General features: G+C 42.6%; 1 protein-coding gene across 2 annotated transcripts in view; it reads left to right on the top strand.

Moving 5' to 3' along the window:
• Nucleotides 1–12,423, top strand: part of SH3TC2 (SH3 domain and tetratricopeptide repeats 2) — a 68,826-nt gene that overhangs the window by 30,933 nt on the left and 25,470 nt on the right. For both annotated transcript variants that reach the window (XM_014588736.2, XM_006150858.2), the window contains exons 9-12: nt 5,542–5,675; nt 8,327–8,368; nt 8,511–10,208; nt 10,317–10,497. In XM_014588736.2, coding sequence (XP_014444222.1) covers nt 5,542–5,675; nt 8,327–8,368; nt 8,511–10,208; nt 10,317–10,497 — 2,055 coding nt within the window. The remainder of the gene's footprint in view (nt 1–5,541; nt 5,676–8,326; nt 8,369–8,510; nt 10,209–10,316; nt 10,498–12,423) is intronic.

Genomic DNA, 12,423 nt, shown 5'->3' with positions numbered 1-12,423 from the left:
ATATATATATCTCTTTTGCTGCAATCCTTTTATTCATCAGATTGTTAATCTGTATTTTCTTTACAATTCAATTTTCTATAGCATCTATTTTTGGAGATGAGGATTTTGCTGTTAGTCTTATAGCCATTTCTTTACAGAGAGACAGTGTTTTATTTTTTTTTTTCAGCTGAAACAGATTATGTTATGTCTAGATGTGATTTTTTTATTATATATTTATTCACTATTCATATTTGTCTTAAATATACTTAAAATACACTCTTAAATGATATTTTAGTGATGTATAGAATATCATCTTCAACGTGGAGAGGGTAAATAACTTTGAACATAAAATTTCAAATCTGTATTTCCAATTTTTTGCCTATTTTGTTAGTTTTTACAAAGAATAAAATTTTCTTCCATTGACCATCTTTATTTTGTCTTTTTTTATTTAATTAATTTCAGCATTTACCTTTTTTATTGTACTTTCTTTTTCCTTAAGTGTGTCCCTTTTCATTAATTAATTATTTTTAGAATTTTTCATACATTAGGAGACAGAGAGAGAGAGAGAGAGAGACAGAGAGAGAAAGTGAAAAATCATCTCCCTCCAGCCCCTGGGGAATGGTCATGCCACAATCCTTTCTTTTCCATTTCTCACTCCTTTCAGGATTTTAAGAATTCATGTATGCATGCCTGGCATGTTTCTCAAGCTGTTGGACCCAGGATTCAAACCGTGTAGTTGACCAAGTGGAATATGGCTTCTTTAATCACTGTGCCATGGTTGATCTTCTTTATTTTTATTTCATTGTTTTTTTAGGTCTTTAGGAAAGTCATGACATATCTCTCTATGCAAAAATGCATCCTAACTTTCGTAGCAACCAATATATTATTATCCTTCATAGCTAATGTTTTTTATCTAATGAAATTGAACAGTGAAGTAATGGATAATTGAATACAGAAAAAAAGAGAAATTAAAAGCCTAAAGTGACCACGTGCATGCATGCTCAAATCCTGAGAGGAGAATGGAGCAGAAGGGATTGTGGCATAGCCATCCCCCTGGAGGGTAATTTCTCATTTTTCTCCCTCTCTCTCCCTCTCCCCATCTCTTTCCAGTGAGTGTACATACCTCATAGCAAAACTAAAACAAACAAAACAAAACAAAAATAAAACCTGTAAACCTTAAGTAAATGAATCTCACATTAAAAATGATATTATTTTTATTTATTTTGCTTAGGACTTGGTATCCTTCAATATGAAGATTCTTTCTTCAATTCTGGAAACTTCTCATTCTCCCTTTGAATATTACCCCTCTCTCATTCTTTTTAGTCTCTCTTCAGGAATTCCTATTAGAGGTATGTTGGACTTCTCTTCTTGATCTTACTTAATCAGTTCTTATTTATTTTTCACCAGAGCAACAGTCTGGGTAATTTCCTAAGAATGATCTTCAGTTTCACTAATTTTCTCTTCTGCTATGGTGAAATCTGCTGTTTAATATACCCATGTAGTCTTTAATTTCTATGCTTTTATTTTCCATTTCTAGATGCAGTTTTCTATTTTTCACATGCAATTGTTTCCCCTCACAATATTCCATTTTTATAGTATTTACTATTCATTTTTTTATTTAATAATTTTAACTATGCTTATTATAAATTATTATTCTTCAGGATATTTTTATTTCTAGTTTTTATACTATTAATTTTTGCTAGTTCTATTGTGGGTAGTTCATTTTTTTTGTGTGTTTTGTGTATTTTATTATGTAAACTGATTTTCATTATTAAAAAAAAATGAACATTACATGAATCCTGGACAGAAGAGAGCTTCTGTACAGGTTTTGCATTTCTTCTGGAATCATAGGAAGTTAATGTTCCAGGACTGATATTTTAATGTTAAATTCAGGGAACGTTAAATGTGCCACCTACATTGTGCAGTGTAAATTCAGATCCCATACCTTTTAGGTGTAGGCCTAGGTATTTGATTTTTATCTTGAGACTCAGACAGAAGGGAAGTGTGATCTTGGCATAGTAAGACATTTTCCAGTCCTCTCTTTACAGAAGTTGTAACCCTTTTAGGGGACCAGCAGTTAGCGTAATGGCTATATTGCTGGACTCTCACGTAGTTGACCGCGGTTCGCGTCCCAGACCCGGTGGCTTAAAACTCATGCCGGGCGCGTGTGCGTGTGTGCCCAAGATCCTGAGAGGAGAATGAAGGAGAAGGGATTGCGGCCTGGCCATCCCCTCTGGGGGGTGATTTCTCGCTTTCTGTCTCTCTGTCTCTCTCTGTCTGGCGAGCACACGCGCCCTATAGCACAAAGAAAAAACCTCTCCAAAAAAAAATAGAAGTTGTAACCCTTCTAGACTCCAGGCTTTGTGTGGAGAGCTTAATTCAGCTCCTTCCTTCACACAGGTCTGAAACGACATCTCCTATCCTTGAGAAACATTAAAAGTGCAGACCCAGCTTAAGGGCCAGTGTCCCAGATGAAACTGTCTAGGATTTCTAGGACATCTGCTCTCAATTACCATCCTGGGTCTGGCTTCTCCTTTTGTTTCTGGCTTCCAAGGATATCCCTTTATTTCTTTAAAGTTAAAACATATGTTAAAACATTTATCTTTGTTACATTTTCATCCAGGATGTGTGTGTGTGTGTTTGTATCTGTGTATGGGGAGAGTACTTCAGCTTGCCATATTCCAGAAGCTTTGCCATATTCTTCTAACCCAATTTTCATGTTTGGAAATCTCTAATGTAATTTGTCAAGCTTCTTGGACTCTGAATACTTGGAACTCAGGACATCAGCAAATCAGTCATGAGGCAATAGGCACAGAGGTAAAAGACCTCAGTCTCAGTCTTGCTTTACCATTTTCTAACTGAATCTTTATGAATTTTTTTTTTATTTATGCATGTGAGCTGAAAACCATCTACATCATAGAGTTGTTATGAAGAGTAAATTAAATAGGACATTTAGAAATGCATTGTAAAATTTAAGAGTTCTACCAAAATTCGGGACCATACATTCAGAAGCTTTGCCATATTCTTCTAACCCAATTTTCATGTTTGGAAATCTCTAATGTAATTTGTCAAGCTTCTTGGACTCTGAATACTTGGAACTCAGGACATCAGCAAATCAGTCATGAGGCAATAGGCACAGAGGTAAAAGACCTCAGTCTCAGTCTTGCTTTACCATTTTCTAACTGAATCTTTATGAATTTTTTTTTTATTTATGCATGTGAGCTGAAAACCATCTACATCATAGAGTTGTTATGAAGAGTAAATTAAATAGGACATTTAGAAATGCATTGTAAAATTTAAGAGTTCTACCAAAATTCGGGACCATATTTTACACACACACACACACACACACACATACACACACACACACCCCAACACTTTTAAAAAATCTTAGCTGAATTTAATTATAGATTTTAACAGCATACTGTTTTGAGGCTGGAAACTTTCATGGTGCTGGAGAGAATCCGTGTATTAGGCCCGAGAGATGGGGGTTTCTTAAGTGTGGTGGGAAGCACTCTGGACCAGATGTCAGGGCAGCAATCTAGTTCCAGTTCTGCCCTAATTGGTGGTGTGGCCGTAGGCTGTTCATATAACTGCTAGTTGTCTCAGCACTAGTTTTCAGACTGTGTTTTTCTGAGCTTTGCGGACAAATGGAGAGTGATTGACCACAGCACGTCCATTGCAGTCCCTCCGTGAGTCCTACTTAAATTAGAGGAGCTCTTCTTATATCCTGCTCTACCATTCTTGACCTCTGACTTCACCTGGCTGTGCTTCAGTTTCTTCTGAAACACATTTTTCCCCTTCTGTAAAAAGGGGATATGAACAGTCCCTGCCTTATGGGGCAATTGTGTGGATTAAATGAGATGACAGTGTCTGATGCATCATAAGCCTCCCAAAAGGATTAGAAGTTATTAACTTTTGAGATTTTAAGTTAATTTTGTTTTAAAAATGGATTCTGAAGAAGAAACAAACAAAACACTCTCTAGTACTGAGAACAGTCTGAAAATTGTTCAGATAGATACTAAACTGTATCTGAACTTGTAGTTTATAACACACTTCTAGTTTTCAAATTCCTTCCTTCCTTAACAAATCTCTAGTGAGAAAATTAGTCTTAACAATAACAATAGCATGAGTATAAAGGGCTCTATTGTTTGTAATAATTTCTTCCAGCCCCTGACCCTCCTTCTACCCACTTCCCATTCCTTAGGAATTCTATTTTTTGCTTAATATTACATAATGCTTTTCTGCCATGTCATGAAATTGAATGTCAACAATTGCGAAATATTTTTTTCTGACCATAGTGAAATTTTTTTCATTGTTTCCCTTGATTGTGTCACCTATCCCTAACTTTTTTCTGAAATAACCTAAGGACAAAGAACCTTTTTTAAATGGTTCCTTTCTAACTTAGATTTAGGGCAACCAATTCTTATTTCTCCCATTATAAATAGGTACCACATAGTCTCAAAGAATGGAAGTGAGAGAAGGTACCCGTTTCTCTTGGAAGTTAGAATTTTAACAGGAGGGGTGTTTTCATCCCCACTTTGACCTGCTCATCAACCACAAAGTGCAGTTCTCCATGCATGAGGTGCTAATAGCTATTCTTCTTTGGCAGTGTAAGTGCAGTTTGCAACAGTGAAATGAGGAATTCAAGTTTAGCTGTTGAAATGAGTTGATAGCTGGGTCAATATGTGGCATGGTGGTAAAGGCGCTGGACGTCCACGTGGCTAACTGTGGTTCAAGTCCTGGACTCAGTGGCTTAAAACTCATGTTGGGAGCATATGTGTGTGTGCCCAAGATCCTGGGAGGAGAATGGAAGAGATGGGACTGCGGCATGGCCTTCCCCCTGGGGAGTGATTTCTCTCTCTCTGTGTCTTCTGCTGGTGCACATATCCTACAGCAAACAAAACAAAACAAAACAAAACAAAAAACAAAACATGGAAGTGAGAGAAGGTACCCGTTTCTCTTGGAAGTTAGAATTTTAACAGGAGGGGTGTTTTCATCCCCACTTTGACCTGCTCATCAACCACAAAGTGCAGTTCTCCATGCATGAGGTGCTAATAGCTATTCTTCTTTGGCAGTGTAAGTGCAGTTTGCAACAGTGAAATGAGGAATTCAAGTTTAGCTGTTGAAATGAGTTGATAGCTGGGTCAATATGTGGCATGGTGGTAAAGGCGCTGGACGTCCACGTGGCTAACTGTGGTTCAAGTCCTGGACTCAGTGGCTTAAAACTCATGTTGGGAGCATATGTGTGTGTGCCCAAGATCCTGGGAGGAGAATGGAAGAGATGGGACTGCGGCATGGCCTTCCCCCTGGGGAGTGATTTCTCTCTCTCTGTGTCTTCTGCTGGTGCACATATCCTACAGCAAACAAAACAAAACAAAACAAAACAAAAAACAAAACAAACAAACAAACAAAAAACCTCTCTTAAAAATAAAGAAAAAGAAAAAAGAAGAAATGAGTTGATGGCTTTTCTTGTATCCTTTGATGCACCCTGATGTGGAGAGAGAAGCTTGAGTCTGGAACCCTGGACTGATCTGTCTCTATGTTTTTATCCCAATGCAGGAGCAAGCACTCTGCCTTTTTCAGTGAGGAGGAAAGATGCTCTCTTTGGGTCCTGGGAAATGACCGGAAGACTGAGTGTGCCAACTTCCTCCACATGCTCGCTCACACTGATATCACCTCTGTCTACCGGCTTAGTGAGTGTTTGATCCTCACACCCTCCTGAAAGATTAGGCTCCTCAAGATTAAGAGAGTGGTGCTCAAAAAGAGTAGAATAGCTTTAAATTCTAATCCCATCCATGAATTTGAGGCTATGATCACTGTTCAGTTGATGACTGGGATCGTATTTGCTTAGTAGTAATTGTATTTTCTCTGAAGCAAAATCTCCAGATTTCATATAAGTCTGGAGTTGCATGGGGCATGTTGCCTGAAAACTGTGAGGTATGATGAAAGCAACTCACTGACAGCATGAGTGGTCAGCTATATTTGGCCTTCCAGTCTAATTTTGGGGAGAAGAATTTTGTGAGTAGTGGCTGAGGTCTTAACTTCTAGGACTGAAGAAAGTTCCCCGAAGACAAAGCTGGAGATGCAGAGTGGATATAGAGTGTTATAGCAGTTTGAGAAACTGAGACCCATGTGAATTAGTGCCTGAGCCAGGACAAGCACTGCATCTTGTAATTGCCAGAGAGAGCAATCTCCTTTTACCACTATATCTTTGACACAAAATAATTTTAGGCTGTTGGGTGTGCTATCCATGGGGAAGAAGCTTCAATGTCTATAAGGATTTTTTAGCGGTGTCTGAGTGAATGAATGAGAGAAATGAGTGATACTCACTTCCCTTATCTTGGGAAAGGCCTGTTGTTCTGTGTCAGGAAGTACACTAGCTCACTGACAGTGGTTTGAGGAGGGAGTCTTGTTTTTCCCATCTCTTCAATGTTGATGATGTGTCTATTCCTGTGTGGCCAGATTAGAAAGGTTTCATGGTACAGCCAAAGACTCTGTCCCCATAGGCCAGCTCCCAGGAGCAGAGGCTGAAATTGGCAACTTTTTCTATGCACAAGGAGTGTTAGTGAGCACCACCTACCCCGAGCTCAGCACCTACCCTGAGATCAGCACCCAGTCCTAATAGAGCTTTCTGGCCACAAGCAGATCACTGCTCCATAAGGCCAAGCCAAGAAACTGAAGCCATAGGCATTGCCCAGGAGGTGGGAGCTGAGATATGAAACTCAAGGAGTGCTTAGGGTATCCCCTGGTGGCAGACTTTTGATCCCTTGGTTGGGAGATTCAAGATCAGTCCCTGGGCAGCATGCAGCCTCTTACTTACAGACCAGGGGTGCGACTCTGCTGGGTGAGGCTGTGCCTTCTGGGTTGCAGGCTGCCTCAGCATCAAAGTCTCCCGAAGGGCTCTATTTTGTAACTCACGTATCATTTGTGCCCTTGGTGTTGTGGTTTAGAAAGAAATGGCTGCAGTAAGACTGGTGCAAGCCCCTCAGTGTCAGAGAAGTCCAGGGCTTGTGAACAGCTTTCCAGAGCCACACTCTCCGGCTATCCCATCTTTGACTATGGGACCTTCTACCCTTCAGGGGTTGCACGCTTTGAGTTTCTGTAATGACAGCCACAGATAAAGCCTTCACAGAGAGGAGTGAGAAAAAACTTGACTTGGCTTGTGAGTCCTCATGATTCACATCATTCAATGGAGACCCCAAAGTAAAGGCACAAACATCTGTTGCATTTCTGCCAGGAAGAAGTAACTTCATCTCTCTAGCAACCCTTGTCTTGTGGAGTGTGAATATGGCCTTCCCCTCTATGGATGGCAAGAGCACTCACTTCTTCTTTGCCAAACCCAATGTGTCCTCTTGGTTCCCACCTAGCCTTGTTTAACTTTTGTGTTATTCAGTGGCTGTGTAGTAAGTCACCTGGGCCTGTGTTGCTTCCTTTTCTCTCTGACTGTGCCTTTTCAGCCTCTTTAACTGGCTACTGTCTGCCGGTAAATGCTCATGTTCTTCACGCTTCTTGATGAAGTCTTCCTCTCTCTTGCTCCCCTACTGCTTTCCTTTTCTTCCAGATGCCTCACCTGTGTGATCACATTCAGCTTTGGGCTTTGGCCAGCTCCTTGTGACCTGCGAGTCACAAATCTGTGTTTGCAAAGTAGACTACAGCCTACTTAATTCTTTGCCTAGAGCTGCTGCAAGTATCTCAAACTCAAAATGTCTAAAACTATACTCAGAAATGTCTAAAACTATACTCCCTCCCTCCACCTTATCTCACCGAGTTACTCCAGGGAACAAAGCTGGGGGCCTCAAATACATCTTTGCTCTTTTTCTTCACCATTCATTTTGGCCTCTCAGTCTGACCATTCTGACAAAGCAGTGTTTGGCACACTGTATGCAGTCAGCCAATGTCTGTCAAGTGGGTAGATGGCCGATTAATAGAGGAAGGATGTGATACATATGGAATGGGAGGCAGCACCATGCCAAGCACCCTCTACTTGGAGCGCTGTCCTGTCTCTATTGCTGAGACATTTGGGCACCACAATGCTCTGGCCTGCAGATTTTATCATCCCCTCATACTCACACCTCTTGGTGTAGCACTTATGTTTCTAGTTTTAATTCCCTGACTCTGGGTCCCCCTTTGACCTCAGGTTCCAGCTGTAAAGCACATGGGTTATACAGGATGGTTTGGTCCATGCAGCTCTTAACACTGATGACAAAGGGGAGAACTCCGTCCTGTTCCTTCATGACGATCAATGATCTGAAATGTCAACACCAAGTCTCCTAGGGGCCTTAGAGGTATAGGTATGGTGGCCCATTCTGATCTAACACCAAGTCTCTCCTTGATCTCTACCCAGGTGGGTTTGAATCCATCCAGAATCTTCCAAATGACCTGAGTGGTGAGTAGAGATCATGCTGAAAATGAGCTCCAGAGCCTGGGCCTGCATGAGGAGGTCTGCCATTTGCTGAGCACCTTCTTGCAGGAGCTGGCTACCTTAGTTGCAGGTGCTCAGGGTTGCCCAAATCTGCCTGTCCTTACAGCATCCCAGCCTGAAGGCTTCAAGGAAGCCAGGCCTGGAGGAGCCTGGGAAGAGCATCGGGCCATGGGCTCCAGACAGTCCAGCAGCTCTGAGGACTCCAGCCTGGAGGAGGAGCTCCTCTCGGCCGCCTCAGACAGCTATCATCTGCCAGAGCCTGATGACCTCGATGACCCAGAACTGTTTATGGACCTAAACACTGGCCAGGAGGAAGAGGAAGCTGAGAACTTTGTCCCCATATTGGTTTTTCTGGATCATGAGGGTTATGCAGACCATTTTAAAAGCCTCTATGACTTCTCTTTCTCTTTCCTCACCTCTTCCTTCTACAGCTTCTCTGAGGAGGATGAGCTTGTGGCCTATTTGGAGGCTTCAAGGAAGTGGGCCAAGAGGAGCTGCATGACCTGGGCCCATGCCCGGCTCTGCTTCCTCCTGGGCAGGCTGAGCATCCGGAAGGTCAAGCTCTCTCAGGCCAGGGTGTACTTTGAGGAGGCCATCCACATTCTCAATGGGGCTTTTGAGGACCTCTCCTTGGTGGCTGCTCTGTACATCAATTTGGCTGCCATCTACCTGAGGCAGAGGCTGAGGCATAAAGGCTCAACTCTGTTGGAAAAGGCAGGTACCCTGCTGGCCTGCCTGCCTGACCACGAGTTTAGTGCCAAGATTGAGCTCGATGTGGTGGCCTATGTGCTGCGCCAGGGGATTGTGGTGGGCAGCAGTCCCTTGGAGGCTAGGGCCTGCTTCCTAGCCATACGATTGCTCCTGATCCTGGGTCGGCATGAGGAAGTCCTGCCCTTTGCTGAGCGCCTGCAGCTCCTCTCTGGACACTCTCCAGCCTCAGACACTGCCTCCAGCATCTTGAGTTTTCTGTATGACAAGAAATATCTTCCCCATCTTGCAGTGGCCTCTGTCCGGCAATGTGGTGCCCAAAGTGTCCAAGGGGCATCTCTTCCTATCTGGCAGGTCCATTTGGTCCTCCAGAATGCCAATAAACTCCTTGGAATTCCCTCCCCAAGTTGGGGTGAAGTATCTGTCCTGGCCTGCCCAACACTCAGGCAGGCAGTGGCTACCTGTGAGGAACAGGCAGACCAGAGGACCCAGAGGGCCCTGTGTCTCATTCTGTCCAAAGTGTACCTCCAACACAGGTCTCCTGATGGTGCCATCCACTACCTGAGCCAAGCTTTTCTGCTAGGACAGCTGCTGAGTGAGCAGGAAGCCTTTGAGTCCTCCCTCTGCCTGGCATGGGCCTATCTCTTAGCCAGCCAGGCGAAGAAAGCTTTGGATATCCTCGAGCCACTGGTATGCTCCCTGAAGGAGACAGAGAATATTACCCAAAGGGGAGTGGTCCATAACCTCTTGGGACTTGCACTTCAAGGTGAAGGCCGGATAAACAGGGCAGCCAAGAGCTATCTCCGGGCCTTGAACAGAGCCCAGGAGACAGGGAATGTGCGTAACCAGGCAGTGACTATGGCCAATCTTGGCCACCTGACTCTTAAGTCCTGGACTCAACAGCCAGCCAGGGACTATCTCCTGCAGTCTGTGCGGCTCTATTCTGAACTCCAGGCCAGCAAAGAGACAGACATGGAATTAGTACAGGTGCTTCTCTGGTTGGCCCAAGTTCTGGTGTCTGGAAGCCAGCTGACACATGGCCGCCTTTGTTATGAAATGGCATTGCTGTTTGGCTTAAGGCATCAACACCTAAAGAGTGAGTATGTCCCGTGCTGCTGGGAAGCTTGAGAGCAAAGTGTTGGAGTACGTTTTGTCCATGTCCTATCTCAAAGTCATCTCATCCATGTCCCTGCTTTATGTTCAGGTCAGCTTCAGGTCACCAAATCCCTCTGCCATTTCTACAGCTCTGTGTCCCCAAATCCTGAGGCATGCATCACCTACCATGAACACTGGCTGGCCTTGGCTCAGGCACTCAAGGACCGGGAGATGGAGGGGAGGCTGCTGGAGTCCCTTGGGCAGCTCTATCGGAACCTGAACACGGCCAGGTGAGTCAGAACTTAGGGACATCTTCCCTTCCTTAAGGAGAAACTATGTTCCTTCATTCAGAAAGCCAAATCCAAATGCCATGTTGTACAGGTCTGCCTCGTGGGCTCTGCAGCTACCGTATGATACCATCCATTGCTTACTGGGCGTGTGGCCTTGGGCAAGTAATATTTCTCTGTGCCTCAGTTTTCTCAGCAGTCGAAGGAGGATCTATAGTGTTCCTGTGAGAAATAAATGAGTCTGTGGAACCCTTGGAATGGTGATGTGTAGTAAGGGCTTGGTTATGTTAACTATGTTCCTGTTGCTTGTGTGTTTCCACAGCAACCCACCTTGTGACCTCAGCTGAGGGTGTATAATTCTGAGGCGTGACAGTTATACCTAGGACTGTGGAACATTTAGTAGGTCTTCATTACCTGAGGACAATTGGTATTAGAGAAAGGATACTTCAACACTTAGAGAGTAAATAAATCCATTGAAAGCAGGTGTGCAAAATTTAATAGTTAAATCTTTTTTTTAAATGAAACTGGAAATTATGAAATGAAATTGACTTTCACCTTTTAGTTAAGAATTCTTCGATTATAATTGCAGCTGTGCACCAAGTCTTAGAATAAACTCACAATAAAAGAGGGGTTGAGATTTTTGGCTTCATTGTGTTGACAAAATTGGATAATAGCACAAACAGACATCCTTTGTTTTATGATTGACTTTTCAGCGTTATCTTTAAAAAGATTCATTTTTGCAAAAATACACCCAAACTTAGCCATTTAACCCAAAGGCCTCTTTTAACTCTTTGCTATTCAAATTATCCTCACTTGAGGTATCTTGGTACCTCCTGTTGGTCTTCCCTTCTTTGTCCTTCCACTTGTCTCACACTGCTTGATCCTCATTGGCTACTGGCCAGACTGCAGTTCTGCTCTCTAATATGCCTTAAATTGATTCCATTAAATCCCTCAGGGTTTACAAGATTTTTCAGTTTCACTTTTCCACAGATTTGCATTGGAGCATTGTATTCATAATTATGAATGACTTCTAAAATAGAGCAGGGATAATTGCTAAAGTTGAGTGGAAGGAGGTATTTGAAGAGAGGCTAATTAAATGACAATTTTTGCTTTTCTAGGCAACACAGGGTAACCTTGGGCACCTGGATAATCAGATAACGTATAATCAGATAATACAAGGAATTTTTTCTCTCTCTTTCTTTTCCCGTTCTATCTCCCTCTCGCTGACCTCTTCCTTCTCTTACAAAAATCATATATCCTTCAGATTTCTCATTGTCTTTGTGCTCAGTCTCAGGAAGGGGGTTTTGGTTTCACATAGCACTTGAGGGCCTAGGTGACCTGGTCCACTCTGCCACTTCCATTCCAGGACATCTTAGGAGTTTGAATGCTTCTGGAGCAGATCCACAGGCAGACTGGAGTTAACTTTAAAATGAAACAGTCATATGCTCATGGTGAGGCATCTTGGGACTGGGCTTTGGGAAAGCTGAATTTTTAAGGAACCAGAGTAAGAATGCCAGATGCATATTAGGCTCCTTTTTGTCTCCCATTGCTGTGTAAGCTCAGTCTCAGATTAACCACTGCTCCCAGCCATAACATACCCCACTGCCATCCTTTGCTCATCAGCTCCCTACCCCCAGTTGTCGAAATATCACTGAAATCCTAAAGGGGAAAACTTTATCATACTATGAGAACTCTTCCATTTTGTCACATTGTGGTTAAGTGTTGAGGAATTTAATGGTTAGAAGAAAAATTTCAAAGTAATTGCTCCCAAATGGAGTAATATACCCTATGTGGAAGTGAGTGTGTGTTTCATCACTACAATATATTCAAATAGAAGTGGCTGTTCAGGAATCTTATAAAAGAATTTCTGTAACCCAAGTGGGGTCTCAATCTTAACAACAGTTTTATTGAGATATAATGACATACCAT

The sequence above is a fragment of the Tupaia chinensis genome, unplaced genomic scaffold, assembly GCF_000334495.1.
Source record: "Tupaia chinensis unplaced genomic scaffold, TupChi_1.0 Scaffold000303_1, whole genome shotgun sequence".
NCBI lineage: Eukaryota > Metazoa > Chordata > Mammalia > Scandentia > Tupaiidae > Tupaia > Tupaia belangeri.
The sequence above is the reverse complement of the archived record's forward strand: the minus strand, read 5'-3'. Positions and strand labels throughout refer to the sequence as shown.